At 49.7% G+C, this 17,521-nt stretch overlaps 1 protein-coding gene and 1 long non-coding RNA gene across 2 annotated transcripts; both read left to right on the forward strand.

Moving 5' to 3' along the window:
- The first annotated feature begins 1,227 nt into the window (after positions 1–1,227).
- Positions 1,228–4,436, forward strand: LOC309679127. Its single transcript, XR_014269811.1, has 3 exons — positions 1,228–1,244; positions 2,638–2,940; positions 4,415–4,436. It is a non-coding gene; the product is annotated as an uncharacterized lncRNA (long non-coding RNA).
- A 675-nt stretch (positions 4,437–5,111) lies between these two features.
- LOC309679050 (NACHT, LRR and PYD domains-containing protein 12-like) lies at positions 5,112–17,501 on the forward strand (the record flags this gene model as incomplete). The annotated part of the gene is made up of 5 exons (XM_082492280.1): positions 5,112–6,760; positions 11,301–11,393; positions 12,440–12,610; positions 13,180–13,353; positions 17,480–17,501. Coding segments are annotated over 5 exons (2,088 nt in total). The 3' UTR covers positions 17,481–17,501.
- Between the last annotated feature and the right edge of the window lie 20 nt (positions 17,502–17,521).

The following is a 17,521-nucleotide window of genomic DNA, read 5'->3' on the forward strand; positions in this document are numbered from 1 at the left end:
AATCCTAGACATAGCCCTGGAGCTATGCTATCATGCACTGCAGCTGCCATAAATGCAGTTTGGTCATTATGCGCAGCTTGGCTATATCCTGGATTTACAAGGCAGAACCTAACAACTTTCTCCAAGTCAGATGTGATTCTCCACTGCCATTTGTCTTGTGCTTTTCTGAGCAATACCTTTTTCAATTTTACATTGTCCTTTAAAAGCTCTCATAATACAAGGCTTCCACTGGTAATGATTGCATGTCCCTGTAGAGGTGAGAATCATTGTGTCACGCCCCATATCTCGGTATCCCATGACTTGGCATCCCATTGAAAAAGTGTTTGACTGAGAGGAACCTCAAGCAATCCCAGTCCTACCAGTTTGATGCCGGTGCCAGCAATAGACGCCCAGAGCCTGGAGAAGGATCACAGGTCAGCAGAAGAGCACCTAGAGTGCAACTTAAATGCCTCTATTCAAACACATGTAGCACGGGGAACAAACAAGAGGAGTTAGAGGCATGCACAAGCCTGCAGGGCTATGATCTTACAGGCATCACGGAGATGTGGTGGTATGGCTCCTATGACTGGAGTGTTGGAATGGAAGGATACAGGTTCTTCAGGAAGGACAGGCAAGGGAGACGAGGCCAGCACTGCTCAGTGGTTCCACCATTGGCCTCGATTGTGGAGCTGGCTCTTGACAGATGCCTTAGCATTAGTCTAGCAAAGGAACCCAGTCTTCCCATGTCCAGATTTGAGGTTAAGGCAGTACCTAGAAGAGCTAAGAGGTCTTCTGCAGGGGGAGAGATGCTTGAGGAAGAGAGTAATGAAGATAAAAAGTAACATTAGCTGCCGATTCTTGATAGCGGTTTGTGCCTTTTCCTTTTTTTCATTACTGGTATGTGCTGAGAGCCCAGGTCACAACGGGGTGCCTGGGACAGTAGAGTGCAACTTCTGTGCCTCCATCAATCCATCACAGCAAGATTCGAGGGAATTTTAGAATAAGATTCCATGGGAACTCAGTGCCACAGACTACAGCTGATAGTGCTGAGGCATGTTTTGCCCCTGCACGCCATTCCCTAGAGTACAACTCTTCACTTTTATGAGTTACTTGATGCGGAAGGGAGTAAAAACCTACGGCAGCGCATCAGCACCGGCTGGCGGCACCGCGCGGTTACTGCTGGGACTGGCCCCAACCGCCCGCCGTAGCTGCCCCGCCCCGCCCCGCTCCGCCCCGCCCCTTGAGGTCCGTCCAGCTGCCTTGAGGTGGGGGAAGAGGGGTTCTGCGGGAGCGGGGTTGTAGTCCTGGGAAGCGGAGCTGGGGGGCTCGGAGAAGCAGGTGTGGGCAGGGGGGGTGACCCGGAGAGCTGGGTTGGTGTGGCCAAGCAGCTGTGGGGAGCGGAGCGGGGCTGGGGGGTTTCCCGGGAAGCGGGGCTGGCGTGGTCCTGGAGTTGGGGGGAGCGGAGCGGGGCCGCATGGTGTCCCGAGGCTTGGGGAAGCGGGGCTGGGGAGATCCTGGGACTCGAGGGAGCACAGTGGGGCTTCACCAGCGGCTGGTCTTCCCGGCCCTTAGCAGTGGAGGGGGCAGTCCCACCAGCCGCCGCGGGGAGGAAGCAGCCCTTTTCTGGAGGAGGGAGGCAAGTGCTAGAGCTGGGCCCCGAGTCTGTAGAGCAGCTGCAGTAGGGCAGAAGCCAGCCCAAGTGCCGAAGCACAGATGCACAGCCAGCTCCTGTCCCTTCTCAGCCTCGTAGACCCAAGGGAAATGCGTGTGTGCTGGGGGGGGGAGTGGCGCAGAGATGGTCCCCTGAGGCTGCAGCTGCGCTGGAGCAGGTGCTGTTAACTGAGCCTTGTGAGGGGCATGACTACTCTCCCCCTCCATGTTTCTGGTTGAGCCTTTAGCTATTCCATTCGCCCTTATTTGCTCCTTACACAACACACAGGCCTGCAAGGGTAGCAATAGAGGACTGAGCTGAAGGGCAGAAAGCCAAGTATTTGCAGCCTGTAGAAACTGAAGAATGTGAACCTTATAATGAGGTGATGTGTTGGAAAGGCTCTTTCACTCAGCACATAGTGAGTTCCTGGGGCAAGACTATGCGGGGCTTCTCATTGGCTTGACAAGTAGATGAGATGTAAAATTAAAAGGAAGAAGAAAAAAAAAAGAGCCCACTTTTTGTGCACTTTCACTTAGGTTCTTTCGTTACAAGTTCCTCATGAAATACTTCTGCATTGTACCTGCAGGAAGGGGCTTCACATTCCCTGGATGTCACTCTTGTTCCTGTGAGGTGCAGAGCTGCAAGCAGGCAAACGCTGTGGATGCAGTGAGAGCTGCAGTGGCTCTGCGCTGTGCGTGGGTGCATGATCTCCTGAAGGTGGTAGTACTGCAGAGATAGCCACTGTCCACCCACGCTAGCCACTGTCTCCAGAGATACAGAGGGTGCAGTCCCAGCTCTGCCGCCGTGACTAGCACGGCAGGGGGCCCAGGCTTTCCTCAGGTACCCTGGTTGCTGTCTTTGTTTCTGTGTGGTGCATATGGAGATACTGCAACAGCGTTTCTTCATATGTCAGCCCTGTGCCTGAGGCAGGAGTTGCAGGAAAAGACTGAGAGAAGTACTGTGGTCTCAAGGGGAGAATGTAGCTTTGAACATCTGCTTTTTTCCAGGGTATTTTTAGCATAGAGTGATGGCAGGAGAGATGAATTCCTGGGACATCCTTTTGGAAGCACTGGAGGATCTTGTGTTGGACATGTTCAATAAGTTCAAGCTTAAATTATCACATATTGACTATGAAGGAACACCTAATCTATCCAGAGGTTTACTTGAAGAAACCAATGATGTAGTCAGGCTTGCTGATTGCATGTGTGAGCACTATGGACCAGACAGTGCTGTGGAGGTAGCCATCTGTGTGCTGGAAGGGATCAATCAAAGAGACACTGCAACTAAACTGAAGCAGAAGAGACAGCAAGGTGAGGAAACGGGAGGTTATGAATTTTTTTTTCTTTCTTTCTCTTTGACTGCTCCCTGGAAAAAGTGCAAGTGACTTCTTAGCAGTGGTGAGACAGAACACATTTTTTTTGTCCTCAAGAGTAGGAGAACCTCTTGGTCAGATGGGACAGGTTGTGGCCCCATGTGGGAGCTGGGGTTCCTTGGTAGGAGAGGGGTTCCCTCCTCATGTGAAGGTAGTTCAGTGGGTGTCTGCTGCCTTCACCCCTGTCTGTCAGAGGGTTCTGGGGTATGGGATGAATGGTAAGTGTTAGGACATGAACCGACGTACTTTCCCTTTGGTTGTGTCTGAGGAGGCTCTGGTTGTACCTGCGTGGGGCCCTGTGCCGCAGGAGTCTGCGGGAACCCAGGGATTATGCCTTTGGCCCCAGGAGCATAAGCAGAGAGAAAAGAGGGGCTGTAGGGGATCCCAGACTATTGTGCTCAGCACAGGTGTGGATCCTGATGCAGTGTCAAGACAGACCAGGACCAGACTTCCTGGTTTGGGGTCTTTATAACCTTTATGGCCTAAAGCCCAGGGCCCTGATGCCCGTGGGAGCTCCTCATGGGGTGCCTCAGGTGAATGGCTTATGAGAAGATGCACTGCTTGAATTCTATTAGTCTCAGTAGCCCAGTCTTGTGGAAGAGAGAAATAGAAGTTCCCTGGCCTTTGTGTTCTGAGTGTGGTAGGAACACAACACAGTATGGTTTCAGGCTTTTGTTTTTCTTTGAAAGACCAGAATTTGGTGCTCTTGGTTTTAACTAGAGAACTCGAGTAGGGAGAAAGGTCTAGGGGCTAATCACAGCCCAAGACATGGAGGGAGGACTTAAGCAGTGGAAGCGGAAGAATTTTGGCTCAATGTTTTTTCCTGCTCATTTCCATAAATGACTGCAGTGTCCCTTTTACTGGCCTTCCTTTTGTTTCTATCGTGTCTGCCAGCCTTGCATGCTGTGTGAGACTCGGAGGCTAGACTCTTTCCCAGACGTTCAATTACAGAGCAATTTAGGTACCCGCTGTGTGTCCAGCACACAGGTGCACCTGCATAGGCACCTTATACAAAGCCCTATTGAATGAGCCAGCGTGGAGGGCTTCATGCTGAGCCAGCAAGAGTGGAGAGTTGCTCATGGAACTAAGTAAGCTCTTAGAGCAGTTCTCAGCTGAGACCTCCAGGAAAGGCAACATGGAGCAGACGTGCCAGGCTTGATGTTTCTTGGAGAGAAATACTGGCAAGTTGAAAGAAGAACTCTGGGATCTGCCTGGATTTTCAGGGAGTGGGGAGCATTCATGGTGATGATGTGCCAGTGTCAGGAGCAAATCACTGACTTTGCAGTGTCCTCTGGGATTTTAGGCAAGCTTAGGCAAGGACTGGGCCCTGGAGGAATCCGCTGCCCCTAAGCATTGTCCATGGGATGCTGCTGCATGAAAATGCTAATATCCATGTTCAATTCCTATTTCAGCTCTGGATACTGGAACGTCAGCTGAAGGTAAGTGCCGCTTCAGCAGAAACCGTTGCAGTATATGCTGCGCTCTTAGCTAGGAGCAAACAGTGCACAATCATTTGCCCATATAGGGAATGCAAAGGACACTTCAGATTATCCTCCCCTCACAGAGTTTGAAAGTAGAGGTGATTTGATGGGTGATAGCTAAGCAGCTTTCATTATTGCCTATTTATTGCAGTGGAGATTGGCCAGAGCACTGTTAACCTTTTGTCTTCCGTGAGAGAAATTAAATTGGAAGTCTTCTTTAGTAGAGGTGCCACAATGCTTTATAGAAAGAGGAGTATGCTTAGCAACTCTATTCCAACTAAATCCTCAGCAGTTTTCCCCATGAAAGCATTCTTCCCCGATGGGTCCCACGCTCCCAACCTAATGGAGATGTGTAAAGAGGAGCTGTCACGTCCTGTCCCGTCCCCCCCACCTGCCTTAAGTAAAACATAAGAGATGCCTGTTCAGATGGGTGTTCACCATGAGCCATTGTTAAGGTCTTTGGAAATCACATAAAACAAGTGCAGTGCAGAGGTAGTGTGTTGTTGGAATAGTTTTAATAATAAGGAGCTAATGGGAAATATGCACTTACTAGGGACTTACACTTATGTTTCTTACTGGTTTAGATTACCGACAGAGATACAGAGACCATGTAGCAAGAGAGTTCCATATGTTTAAAGAGGTGAACGCTTGTCTGGGTGAGAATGTGACTCTAAGCAATAGATATACGAAGCTGATGATGGTTACAAACCCTCAGGGGAGAAGTGAACTAGACCATGAAGTCCTGGGTCTAAGAGAAAGACATGCAGAAGTCGGAAGAGAAGATACTCGCTTTGCAGTTACTGTAGAAACACTTTTTCATCCTGATGCAAGAGGTCAAACTCCACAGATCATTGTGCTAGTGGGTGGTGCAGGGATTGGAAAGACAGTGACAGTAAGAAAGATCATGCTAGACTGGGCAAGAGGAGCCATTTATGCACAATTTGACTATGCATTCTACATAAACTGTAGAGAAATCAACCTTTCCCAGGAGGCAGATATGCTGAGTCTGGTGGATCTGATCTCAGCTTGCTGTCCTTGTGGAAAGGCACCACCTGAAGCAATCCTGGCTAGTCCCGAAAAACTTCTGTTCATCATTGATGGCTTTGATGAACTGAGGTTTCCCTGTGATCAGCCAAAAAATAAACTGTGTTCTGATTGTGGGGAAAGGAAGCCAGTGGAAATCATTCTGAGCAGTTTATTTCAGAAAACTCTTCTCTCTCAGTCCTCCTTGCTCATCACTACAAGACCAACAGCTCTTCAAAGGCTGGGACAGTGTCTAAAGGAGGAGCATTATGCAGAAATAATGGGCTTTTCGGATGCTGAGAAGGAGGAATATTTCCACAAGTTCTTCAGGGATGAAGAGAAAGCAATAAAAGCTATTACCTTTGTCAAAAGAAATGACACTCTGTTTGCCATGTGCCTTGTACCCATCATGTGTTGGACCATCTGCACTGTCCTTGAACAAGAACTTAATGAAGGGAAAGATCTTGCCCAGACTTCTAGAACAACCACAGAGCTGTACATGCTGTACATTTTCAGCTTACTCAAGTGTAGGACTGACCATCTGAAGCAGGATGTGAAGAAATTCCTGAGCAGGCTTTGCTGCATGGCTGCTGATGGAATCTGGAAGCGGAAGATCCTGTTTCATGAAAAGGAGATTGAGGTGTATGGCTTAAATCACCCAGTCCTCCTCTCCCTTTTTCTGAATGAAAGTGTTCTAAAAAAACGTATGAAGTGTGTGAGTGTCTACAGCTTCCTTCACCTGAGCTTTCAAGAGTTTTTTGCAGCATTGTATTATGCATTGGAGGACAATGAGGAAACAGGAGAATTGGGGATGCCAAGGAAGGATATAAAGAAAGTGTTAGAAAAGTACACTAAGTATGATACAAATTGGATATTAGTAGTACGATTCCTGTTTGGCCTGTTAAATGAGGAAACAAGTAAGTACCTGATAGAAAGGACTGGGTGTAAAATCTCACCTAGAGTTAAGAAAGACTTGTTGAAGTGGATTCAAATAGGCCAAGGAGTGATTGACAACTTGAACGTATTTCACTGTTTGTTTGAGATTCAAGAAGAAATGTTTGTGAGCAATGCATTGGAACATTTCACTGGGATAGTTCTGAAAGACTGCATTCTGAGCCAATACGATCAAATGATCCTTGCGTTTTGTGTCAAACAGTGGACTGGACTGGACTCCTTTCATCTTGAATGTTGCTCAGTTGCACCGGAAGACCATGAAAATGAGTTTGTTCCAGGACCTCCAGATAGGTCACATCAGTAAGTATTGTTCGCAACCACAGGAGTGGAGTTTCTTGATCACATAAATTGGTCCTCTCCCCTGTTTTAAAAACTAAAAACTAAAATTGGTTGGAAGTTTTCCGTTATAAAAACCAGCGTGAAGCTAATGCTATGGTGAAGAGAATCTTCTTGCTCTCATACTAACAAAATTCCCCTGCCTCCATCCTGTATCCGTGTTACTTATTTTTTTACTGATTCACTAAGCCTGTTGTGGACAACATGTATGGAGGCAGGACATGGTGTGTGAGCAGCTGTATAAAGGAGGAAAAGAGTAGTAAATTCAGATGTCCCTTTTCTCTTCAAAGCCTTTGCTCCTAGGTGAAGGCAAATACTAGCCTGGGGTGATGTTTTTCTGCAGGAAATTCAGGCAGCTCTCTTCCCCATACTGTTTTTACAGGGACCTATTCTCCTGTGCAGAAAAGGGTTTTAAAGGTATGTTAATTTGCCTGTCCAGTTTGCTTATGCTGTGGAGGACTTCTTAGGACTTGGGTAAAACATCACTGGAAAAGTGTAGTTTTTCTTTATGCCCTTCTTATCTGTGGGGTGCAACCGTCTCATTGTGGGGAGGCTTGCTTGTGATACTGGATGACTGTCAAAGCACAATCGTCTATTCTTTGAAAGGAGAGAGGCCTATGACTGTGGAGCTGTCAGCCCAGGAGGAATGGTCCTGGTGTGGGGATAGAAACTGTCTTTGAAAATTACACCTTTGCTCAGAATTGTCCAAAGGTGGAACTTGGGCTGAGGCAGAGCTGAAAAGAGGCAACTTGGTGTGTCTAGAGGAAGGAGCAGTACGGTTATTTGATGTGTGCTATTTCATCAGTGTGCTCTTTCAAGTAATAGGGTGGGGTTTTTTTTGTTTTCTAAAGGACAGTTAATACTGAGGCCAGTAACAGAGGCAGTCTCCTAGGTTCACACAACCCAGTGTATACAATGTCAATGAGATACTGAAGACAAGTGCTGAGAAGTTTTTCAACTTTGTTTTTTCAATGTCTTGCATATAAGGAAAGGCTGAGAGAGCTGGGACTGTGCAGCCTGGAGAACAGAAGGCTTAGGGGGATCTCATCAATGTACATAAATACCTGAAGGGAAGGCGTAAAGAGGAGAAAGCTAGGTTCTTTTCAGTGGTGACAGGACTGAGGCAGTGGGCACATAGGAGGTTCCCTCTGAACATCAGGAAACCCTTTTTCACTGTGAGTGTGACTGAGCACTGGCACTGGTTGCCCAGGGAGGTTGTGGGGTCTCCATCCTTGGTGATATTCAAAAGCTGCTGGCCATGGTCCTGGGCAGCCTCCTTGAGGTGGCCTGAGCAGGGGGCTTGGAGCAGATGACCTCCAGAAGTTGCTTCCAACCTCAAACATGCGGGTATTCTACGATTTGTGGTCTTTCAGAGACCCACTGTCCCACCACCACCTGCTTCTGGCTGAAATGCTGCGTTTTGCAGCAGATTTGTGGTAGTGCCCAAGGACATTCTCAGCCCTTCCACCGTGAAGGTGTGGTCCTGTCATTCACTCTGCTCTTTGAGGCTCAGTTTGATTGATTGCATTCAATGAAGATGACTTACTGTTGCAGGTTTCTTTCAAATTAGGGTGATGTCTGTTAAACAGGAAGAGCTGCTGCAGCTTTAGGTGTGGCATTGTGAGTCTTCCACTGGAATAGGGTGCTTCAGAGACCTCGTATTCTAACTAGAAAGACTTGTATTGCAAAGCATAGCTAAAGTTAATGCATTTCTGAAACAAATAATCTGTACTAAAGATGCCCTTTGAAGTCTTCAGAAGGCCTTTCCTTCTAAGCTCAGCTCAGGCTATCTTGCACTGAGTTTGCAGTGCAGATCTATAGTCAGTGAAGCCCAAGAGCAAGCAGTCTCTTGTAGATATGCTTTTTCTTCCTTCTTGCTGCCCTCTGAGGGTGTTGTCAATCTTTCCAGCACGTAGGCTCCGGCTCTGTTCCTTTCATCCAGGTTCCAGCTGCTAGACATGAAATTGATGGTTTGTGTGAGAACCTAAATTTATTCAGTGGATTTTTTTGCTGCTCTAAAAGGTTTCTTTCAGTGAAAAGTGTCTCTTAAATGGGAGAAGCTGCTGTGATCTGGGGCCTGGCATTGGGACTGCTGCACTGGAAGAGAGTGCCTTAGAGGGGAGTTTTTCTTCAGAGGTAAACTTTTGTGCAACTAACGTGCTTGTATAAGTAACGGAGTTCAGAAAGAATGTTCTGTGCAAAGGATGACCTCATAACCTTTCCAAGGCTTTTCACCCTGAGGCTGTTTCACATAAAGGCTGCCTGGTCAGAGCTACAGCATTGACTCCTGTCACTGAGGGTTTTAAGTCAGTCTTAACCAGATTGATGAGTCCTGTTTGTCCCGTGGGTTTCTTGCATATCCTCATTCTGAACAGGGACATACTGTGCACTGCACCATGTGAGCGACAGCGCTGCTCAGGACCTCATGGCTCAGGGGAAGGGGTGCTGAGCCCATAGCTTTGCTTTCTATTTCTGTGCCCGGCCTTTTTAAAGTCCCTATCCCCTATCTTGCCTCCACCTGTCATAAACTCCTTCCTCTCACTGTGAGAGCTAAGCTTAAGTGAGAGGCCATGCAAAGCCAGGCTGTGCTGGAGGGGTCCCCAGGCTCAACACTGTATAGAGGTATCCAATTCACTCCCTGCCCTTTGGATGCAAAAGCCTGAGATACGGCTTTCTGCAGCCCGTGATTACATGCTCTCCACTTCTCCCTAGGGGTGCTGTTTTCCTGCTAAAAGCTCTCATGGGTAATGTGACTTTGCCAGAGTTGATCTGTGCTGTAGGATCCACCAGTGGCATCTGGATACCTGCTGTGGAGGCTCAGCTTATGTTTTATCTTGCAAAGCAGCTGTGGACCTGTGACTTGGATGGTGCATGGGTCTCTCTTCTGTATCTGTATTTCCACTGTCAGTAGTGTGACTGGTAAGGAGTTTGGAAAGGGATGGTGGTGGTACTCTCTGGGTGTTTCCCCATCAGTTTTAGAGTTCTGGTGTTCCCTCACCACAGCTAAGGAAAAAATGTGAGGAATCCCCTGGCAGCACAACTCTAGCACAAGTGGAGTGGAAAGAGCAAGTTTATTGTCCTGCTCTAATTACACTGATCAAGAGCCTGTCTGTCCAACAGGTAAAATCATAGAAGAGCTTGGGTTGGAAGGGACCTTTTAAAGATCATCTAGTCCAACCTACCTGCCACGAACAGTAACATTTTTCACTACATCAGGTTGCTCAATGCCCCATACAGCCTGCCCTTGAACACTTCCAATGATGGGGCATCCACAGCTTCTCTGCACAGTCTGTTCCAGTGCCTCACCACCCTCATCATAAAAAATTTCTTCCTTACGTCCATTCTAAATCTACCCTCTTTCAGTTTAAAACCATTGCCCTTGTCCTGTCACTAGAGGCCCTGGTAAACAGTCTTTCTCCATCTTTCTTGTAAGCCCCTCTAAGTATTGAAAGGCTGCAACGTCTCCCCAGACCCTTTTCTTCTCCAGGCTACACAACCGCAGCTGTCTCAGCCTTTCTTCATAAGAGGGGTGTTCCAATCCTCGGATCGTTTTCATGGCCCTCCTCTGGATCTGCTCTAACAGGTCCGTATCTTTTTTTGTACTGGGGACTTCAGAACTGGATGCAGTGCTACAGGTGGGTTCTCACGAGAGCAGAATAGAAGGGCAGAATCAGCTCCCTTGATCTGGCTGCTTTCCAGATCTGTGCAGTTACAGCCCTGAAGTAGGTTCTTGTTCTTATACCAGGGCACTGGGCTCCTGCTTATAGTACAGCTGGCATTACCCAATGGGCTCAGCTGGACTTGGTCCCTTGGTTCCTGTCTTTAGGAGTTCAGTGCTCAGTGGGGACTACAATCACCCTTTTCCAAACGGTATTAGTTAATGCACAGAGAAGGAACACAGCTTCTAAGAAGGGGTTGACACCAGAAGTGAAGGCTGTGAATGTGCTCCTGTTCCTGTCTCCTGCTTGGAGACATTGTTAGCTCTCTCTTGCCTTCACAGCTGGGGCAGTTTCTCTTCTTCAGTCCCTGAATTTTCAAAAGAATCTCCTCTGGAATTCAAGGAACAGTGTCTTTTGATCTGATCAGAGCTGAGGCAGTTTTGGAGACCTCTATTGAGGCAGCCCAGCGCATTGCTTCTTGAAGGTTTGCAGATGAGAGTGAATCAGCAGCCCATCTTCCCTGGGAATGCTTCTTAACAAACTTGATCACAGCCAATGCAATCTGTGTACATAGACAGCAAAACCAGACATGTCTCAGGTAGCCATGTACAGTACAGCATTTGTGATTACTGTGAATTTCATGTAAATCTGACCTAGAATTGCACAGTATGAAACACCTGTTTTTTGGTGGTTTGGGGTTTTTTTTGCAGTAAACTGGAGGTGCTTACAGTTATGCTTTGAGTGGGGTGTTATGCTCCCTAACATGCTATCTTGATATTTTTAAATTTGTAACAAATTCAGCTTGCATCCTGTAATGCAGATCATGTGTTCTCTGACTTTTCTAGGCATGCACCCCAGGCAGAGGAGGCTAGTTCACCGCCTGTGTCCCTGCTCTGTCAAGCTTTAGGAAATCCAAGGAGCAAATTAAAAACCATCAAGTGAGAAAACTATTCTGTTCCTTAGAGACAAACAAACAAAAATGGCAACCCTTAGCTCAAATACGCAGCTCACTCTGTTTACTTGAATCCTGCTGTTGAGGAAATCCCTTTGTTTGATGCTGTTAAGCCTGCTGTCTGTGACCGGGTGTTGGAGAGATGGAGTGGAGTCCTTTCGCAGCCTGATAGAGCTCATGTTCACAACCCTTATACCATAGACTAATATCCAAGGGCCCTGCAATGCAGCATTTAGGGAAGGGAATTTTCCATGGCTTCACTGGAACCTGACACTGTCCCTCTGGGAACTTCAGCTAAGGGTGAGGAGGGGGGTGGAGAAATAGACCTTGATGTCAGATCAGGAGTCAAGATGCTTAGGAAGCAAGGAGGAGACTTGCTCTTCTTCTGCTCTTCTTTACTTCATTAGAGACAGGATAAAAGCACATCAGAGATATCCAAGTGGTTTCCCACCCCAGAGAAGGGGATAGCAGAGCACAAATTGTACATCCTTGGAGGGGCATCCACAATAAAACCTAGGCCCAAGATCAGACTGTAGTGAATCCAACAGATTCTTGTGGGTTTCCCTTCGTCCCCAGGAGCACAGTCCAAAGGCAGGGCTGTGGTGGCTGAGGCAAGACCTGGCAGCTGCCCCCTGCCCAGGCCTGAGGGCAGAGCTGGCCTTTGCAGGGGAGGGGTGACGTGTCCCTCAGAGCGAGTGTGGGGCTGAGGGCTCCCAGCAGCCTGCAGGGAGCCAGGCACAGTGCCAGGGCAGGGTAGCCCCATGACCACCCGCAGACTCGGCCAGCTGGGATTGGGCACGTCCCTGTCCCTGTTCCATCAGCCCTGGGCTAGGTCCCAAAGCAGAGCTGTGCAGCTGAGGGGCCACTGGGTGCCTCCTAGGAGGGAATTGACTGAGAGAAACGGCAGTGGCTATGGTGCTGGCCCATCATTGGCTGTGGGGTAGGCATGTGGTGACTGTGGGCAGGGGTTGTAGTCTTGGGCCTGGTGGCTGTGATGACCCCACAACTTTTCTCCCTGTGTCTTCCCTGCAGGTTGTGGTGGTGCCGACTCACCAGCACCATCTGTGGGGACCTGGCCACAGTGTTCAGCACCAGCCAGAGCCTGAGGGAGCTGGACCTTGGTGATAACGAGCTGGGAGACCTTGGACTGCAGCTGCTGTGTGAGGGGCTGACACATACTTCCTGCCAGCTGCGGACACTGCGGTGAGGGACATGGGGGCTCCTCAGGGCTTTTCCCAGACCCCTTCCCACTCCAAGGTCTCCTTTAACTTTTCTTGGCTCAATGGGAAGGCAGCACTTCCCCCTTCAGTTTACAATGAGCTGAACCCATTGTGTTTAAAAGGTGGCTTTGCTTCTCCCAACTGGCATACTGAGGGAGAGGTCCCCGCGGGAGGAGGACTGAAGTGGGAGCTGCTCCTGGTTCTAGCCCCAAGAAGAGCACTGTGCAGGTGGAGCAAGTGGCTATGCCCTCGCCATGCTCCTCACCCAGCTCTTTAAGGAACCCTGAATGCAGGGCTGCCTGTCTGGTGTGCATCTTCTCAGCTGCCACTGCTGGGGGAGGCAGGAGTGAGGCTGCTGAGGCAGCACCTGGCAGCTGCCCACTGGCTGGGGCACTGCTGTGGGGTTGAGAGGTACCTTCATGGAGGGTATTGGTTGTGGGTTGGGCACTGGTGGGGTTTGTGGCCATGGCTTATGGTTGTTGGCCCAGTGAGGGCCTAGTGGGCAAAAGCATCCGTCCAGCTGGCTGTGACAACTCTGCGGATCTTTTTCAGATTGGTGAGATGTCAACATGCCGGGGCTGTCTGTAGGCACCTGGCCACATTGCTTAGCACCAAGCAGAGCCTGAGGGAGCTGAACCTGGAAGGAAATGACCTGGGTGACCCTGGAATGCGGCTGCTGTGTGAGGGGCTGAAACATCCTTCCTGCCAGCTGCAGACACTGCGGTGAGGGACACGGGGTTCCTTGGGGCTTTTTCCAGCTGCCCTATGGGCAACACTCAGTGTAGCTTGCGGCTGGGACAGGGCAGCTCCTGCCTGCGTGCAGGGATGGCAACAGGCTACCAGTGAGGTGCATCTGCAGGGCGAGGTCCCTGCCCATCCTGTGCTTGTTGCCTGCCCTGCCAGGAGCTAGCAGGGCTCATTTGGAGAGCTTTAAACTAGATTCGAAGGGGGATGGGGTTGTTACTGAGCTTGCATTGGTGGGGCAGCACTCCAGAATTGATAAAGGCCAGGAGGCCTCCCATACCCATAGGGTGAAATTGGTGTGCTCAGCTCGCTCCCTGAAATGCCTGTACACCAATGCACGCAGCATGGGGAATAAGCAGGAAGAGTTAGAAACTTTTGTTCGGTCAGGAGATTATGATCTGGTGGCAATTACAGAGACATGGTGGGACAGCTCACATGACTGGAATGTGGTCATGGGTGGCTATGTCCTTTTCAGGAAAGACAGGCCAGCCAGGCGAGGTGGTGGAGTTGCCCTTTACGTGAGAGAGCAACTACAATGTACTGAGTACTGTCCACGTGCAGTTGAGGAGCAAGTTGAGAGTCTGTGGGTGAGGATTAAGGGACAGGCTGGCAGGGGTGACACTGTTATGGGTGTCTATTACAGGCCACCAGATCAGGGGGAGGAAGTTGATGAGGCCTTCTATGGGCAGCTGAGAGTGGCCTCACAGTCACAGGCCCTGGTTGTCGTGGGGGATTTTAACTTTCCGGATGTTTGCTGGAAGGACTACTCAGCCAGCCAGCCTCAGTCTAGGAGGTTCCTCCGATGCATTGATGACAACTTTCTGATGCAAATGGTGGAGGAGCCGACTAGGAGAGGTGCACTGCTGGATCTCGTCCTCACTAACAAGGAGGGTCTGGTGCAAGGAGTAAAGGTTGAAGGCTGCCTTGGCTGCAGCGACCATGAGATGGTGGAGTTCATGATCTCGGCTGGTGGAAGCAGAATAGCAAGCAGAATTGCAAGCCTGGACTTCAGCAGGGCAAACTTTGGCCTTTTCAAACAATTACTAGGGGAAATCCCGTGGACTAAGCTGTTTGAAGGTAAAGGTGCCCAGGATAGCTGGTCAGCATTCAGGGACTGCTTCTACCAAGCTCAAGATCAGAGCATCCCGACACGTAGGAAGTCAAGGAAGGGAGCCAGGAGACCTGTGTGGCTAAACAGGGAACTGCTTGGCAAGCTCAAGTGGAAGAAGAGAGTTTATAGATCATGGAAGGAGGGGCTGACCGCTTGGGAGGAGTACAGGGCTGCTGTCAGGGGATGTAGAGAGGCAACTAGGAAAGCTAAGGCCTCCTTAGAGTTGGAGGAAAGCAAATGTCACTCCAGTCTTCAAAAAGGGCAAGAAGGAGGACCCGGGTAACTATAGACCGGTCAGCTTCACCTTCATCCCTGGGAAACTGATGGAACAGCTTATCCTTGGTGCCCTCTCAAGGCATATCAAGGATAAGAGGGTTGTTAGGGGCAGTCAGCATGGCTTTTCCAAGGGGAAGTCATGCTTGACCAACCTCATAGCCTTTTATGAGGAAATAACGAGGTGGATGGATGATGGCAGAGCGGTAGATGTGGTCTACCTTGACTTCAGTAAAGCATTTGACACAGTCTCCCACAGCATCCTCATGGCTAAACTGAGGAAGTGTGGACTGGATGATCGGATAATTAGGTGGACTGCGAACTGGCTGAAGGAGAGAAGCCAGAGAGTCGTAGTCAATGGGGCAGAGTCCAGTTGGAGGCCGGTAACCAGTGGAGTGCCTCAAGGGTTGGTACTGGGGCCCATATTATTCAATATATTCATCAATGATTTAGATGAGGGAATTGAGTGTACTATCAGCAAGTTTGGGGTCCTGGTGGACAGCAGGATGACCATGAGCCAGCACTGTGCCCTTGTGGCCAAGAAGGCCAATGGCATCCTGGGCTGTATTAGAAGGGGGGTGGTTAGTAGATCGAGAGAGGTCCTCCTTCCCCTCTACTCTGCCCTGGTGAGACCGCATCTGGAGTATCGTGTCCAGTTCTGGGCCCCTCAGTTCAAGAGGGACAGAGAGCTGCTGGAGAGAGTCCAGCGTAGGGCAACTAAGATGATTAAGGGAGTGGAGCATCTCCCTTATGAGGAAAGACTGAGGGAGCTGGGTCTCTTTAGTTTGGAGAAGAGGAGACTGAGGGGTGATCTTATTAGCGTTTATAAATATATAAAGGGGGAATGTCATGAGGATGGAGCCAGGCTCTTCTCAGTAGCAACCAATGATAGGACAAGGGGTAATGGATTCAAGCTGGAACACAAGAGGTTCCACTTAAATCTGAGAAGAAAATTCTTCTCAGTGAGGGTGACAGAGCACTGGAACAGGCTGCCCAGGGAGGTTGTGGAGTCTCCTTCTCTGGAGACTTTCAAAACTCGCCTGGACGCCTTCCTGTGCAACCTCATCTAGGTGTTCCTGCTCCGACAGGGGGATTGGACTAGATGATCTTTTGAGGTCCCTTCCAATCCCTAGTATACTGTGATACTGTGACAGCAGTAATAGCTGTGACAGGTGTCTTGCCTAGGGGCCTTCTGCCCCAGTCCTGGTCTCTGTAGTACCCCAGGGGGGATGTGTGCCTCTCTGGGCATGCTTCCCTCTTCTACTGCAGCAGAGAGGCTTGTGGGCAACCAGCGGAAAGGCAGGGCTATCCTTTTGACCTTTCCAGGGGCAGTGAGCTGGAGAGTGAGTCCTGGTCTCCCGCATGCACAGTGTCTGCCTTTGCACACTGTGCCCGTGGCCACGTGTCGACACGTGTCCCGGGGTCACTCAACTGCCGTTCCAGTCTTTCCCTTTTACTCACATGGCTGTCCGAGCTGCCATTCCCGCTGTCGGGGTCTTGCATAGGTGCTGTCTCATCACAGCGCGCCCCAGGTGGATGGTCGAGTCCTATGGGGTAGGTCCCATGGCACTGGGACCCTCTAGGCAGACAGTGAAATCCAGCTGTGCACACCCTCATGGTGCAGTGGGAGCACTAGTGTGCCTGCTGATGTGACTGTGTCTGGGGAGAAAACAGAGTTCACAGAAATTCCCGCTTGCTGTCTCTAGCCTCTGGAGGTACCCAGTCAAGTGGGGAAGAAGGTGGGAACGGGTGGGAATTAATCAAGAACGTTGGTGGACTGTAAGGCTCAGAGTCCCTGCTGAGAGAGTAGTATCTTGTGGTTCTTTGGTGTGGGAAACTTCAAAAGCCAGCCCAGAAGAAAGGTCTCGTTTCACAGTTAGTGCAGTCTTCCCCTCTTCCCCTTTGGTTCTCTTTTCACTAGACTTTGCTGCAGCCAGTTTGAACCTCCATCAGGGCAGTAGTACCTGGGAGCTAGGGTCGGGGGGCACACAGGCAGACATACTGCAGTTCTGTGCAACACACCTATCAGAAATATATAACTGGCAGGTATTGCCAAGCCCTGCTTAGCATGTTGGAAGCTTTGTTGTAATGTTTCTTCAGTCTCTTTGCCAGGGCTACCTGCCAGGTGAAGGGATGCAGGTCAGCACTATTGTGGCAGTTCACTGCTGGCAGCGAACGCATTTCCAGGGTGACCTACTGCTGTGCGGTGTTGGGCCTCTGTCCCTCCCTCCACCATGATTCCTCTCCTCCATTTTCATCTGCCAAGTGATGCTCACCCCTCACCGTCCTGCCTGAAGTGCTCTCCATTCAGTTCCCATAGTTTTTGGCCATACGTGGCTTTGTGGGACTGCTCCTGGTTGTGAGTGACCATATCAAAGACACTGTTGGCTTTCATGCTGTTTGCTGTGTCCTGACTTGTAAAGATGACTTCCTACCGCTTTGGGTGAAGCTGTTCTTCTGTATGCCATGAGAAAGGGTAACAATGCAGTTCTCCAGACTTTTCCCCTGGGCTGTGGAGAGAGAGGCAGAGGAGGCAGCCCTCTGAGATTTCTGAGGTCTTTTGGTCCCTTAGCTGAAGAGGGGGGTGATGATGGGCACTTGTATCCTAGACAGTGTGGGGCAGTGTTTTTGCCCATTGTTCATGAGTATTGGCCTGGTGAGCGGGTCTGTCTGTTATTACAGCAGTGATAAGCCTCCTGGCTCATCTCCATGTGCCTTCATTGCAGGTTGTTGAATTGCAAAATCAGTAGCACTTGCTATGGGGAT

Source organism: Vanellus vanellus, assembly GCF_965231255.1.
Source record: "Vanellus vanellus genome assembly, chromosome: 17".
Classification (NCBI taxonomy): domain Eukaryota; kingdom Metazoa; phylum Chordata; class Aves; order Charadriiformes; family Charadriidae; genus Vanellus; species Vanellus vanellus.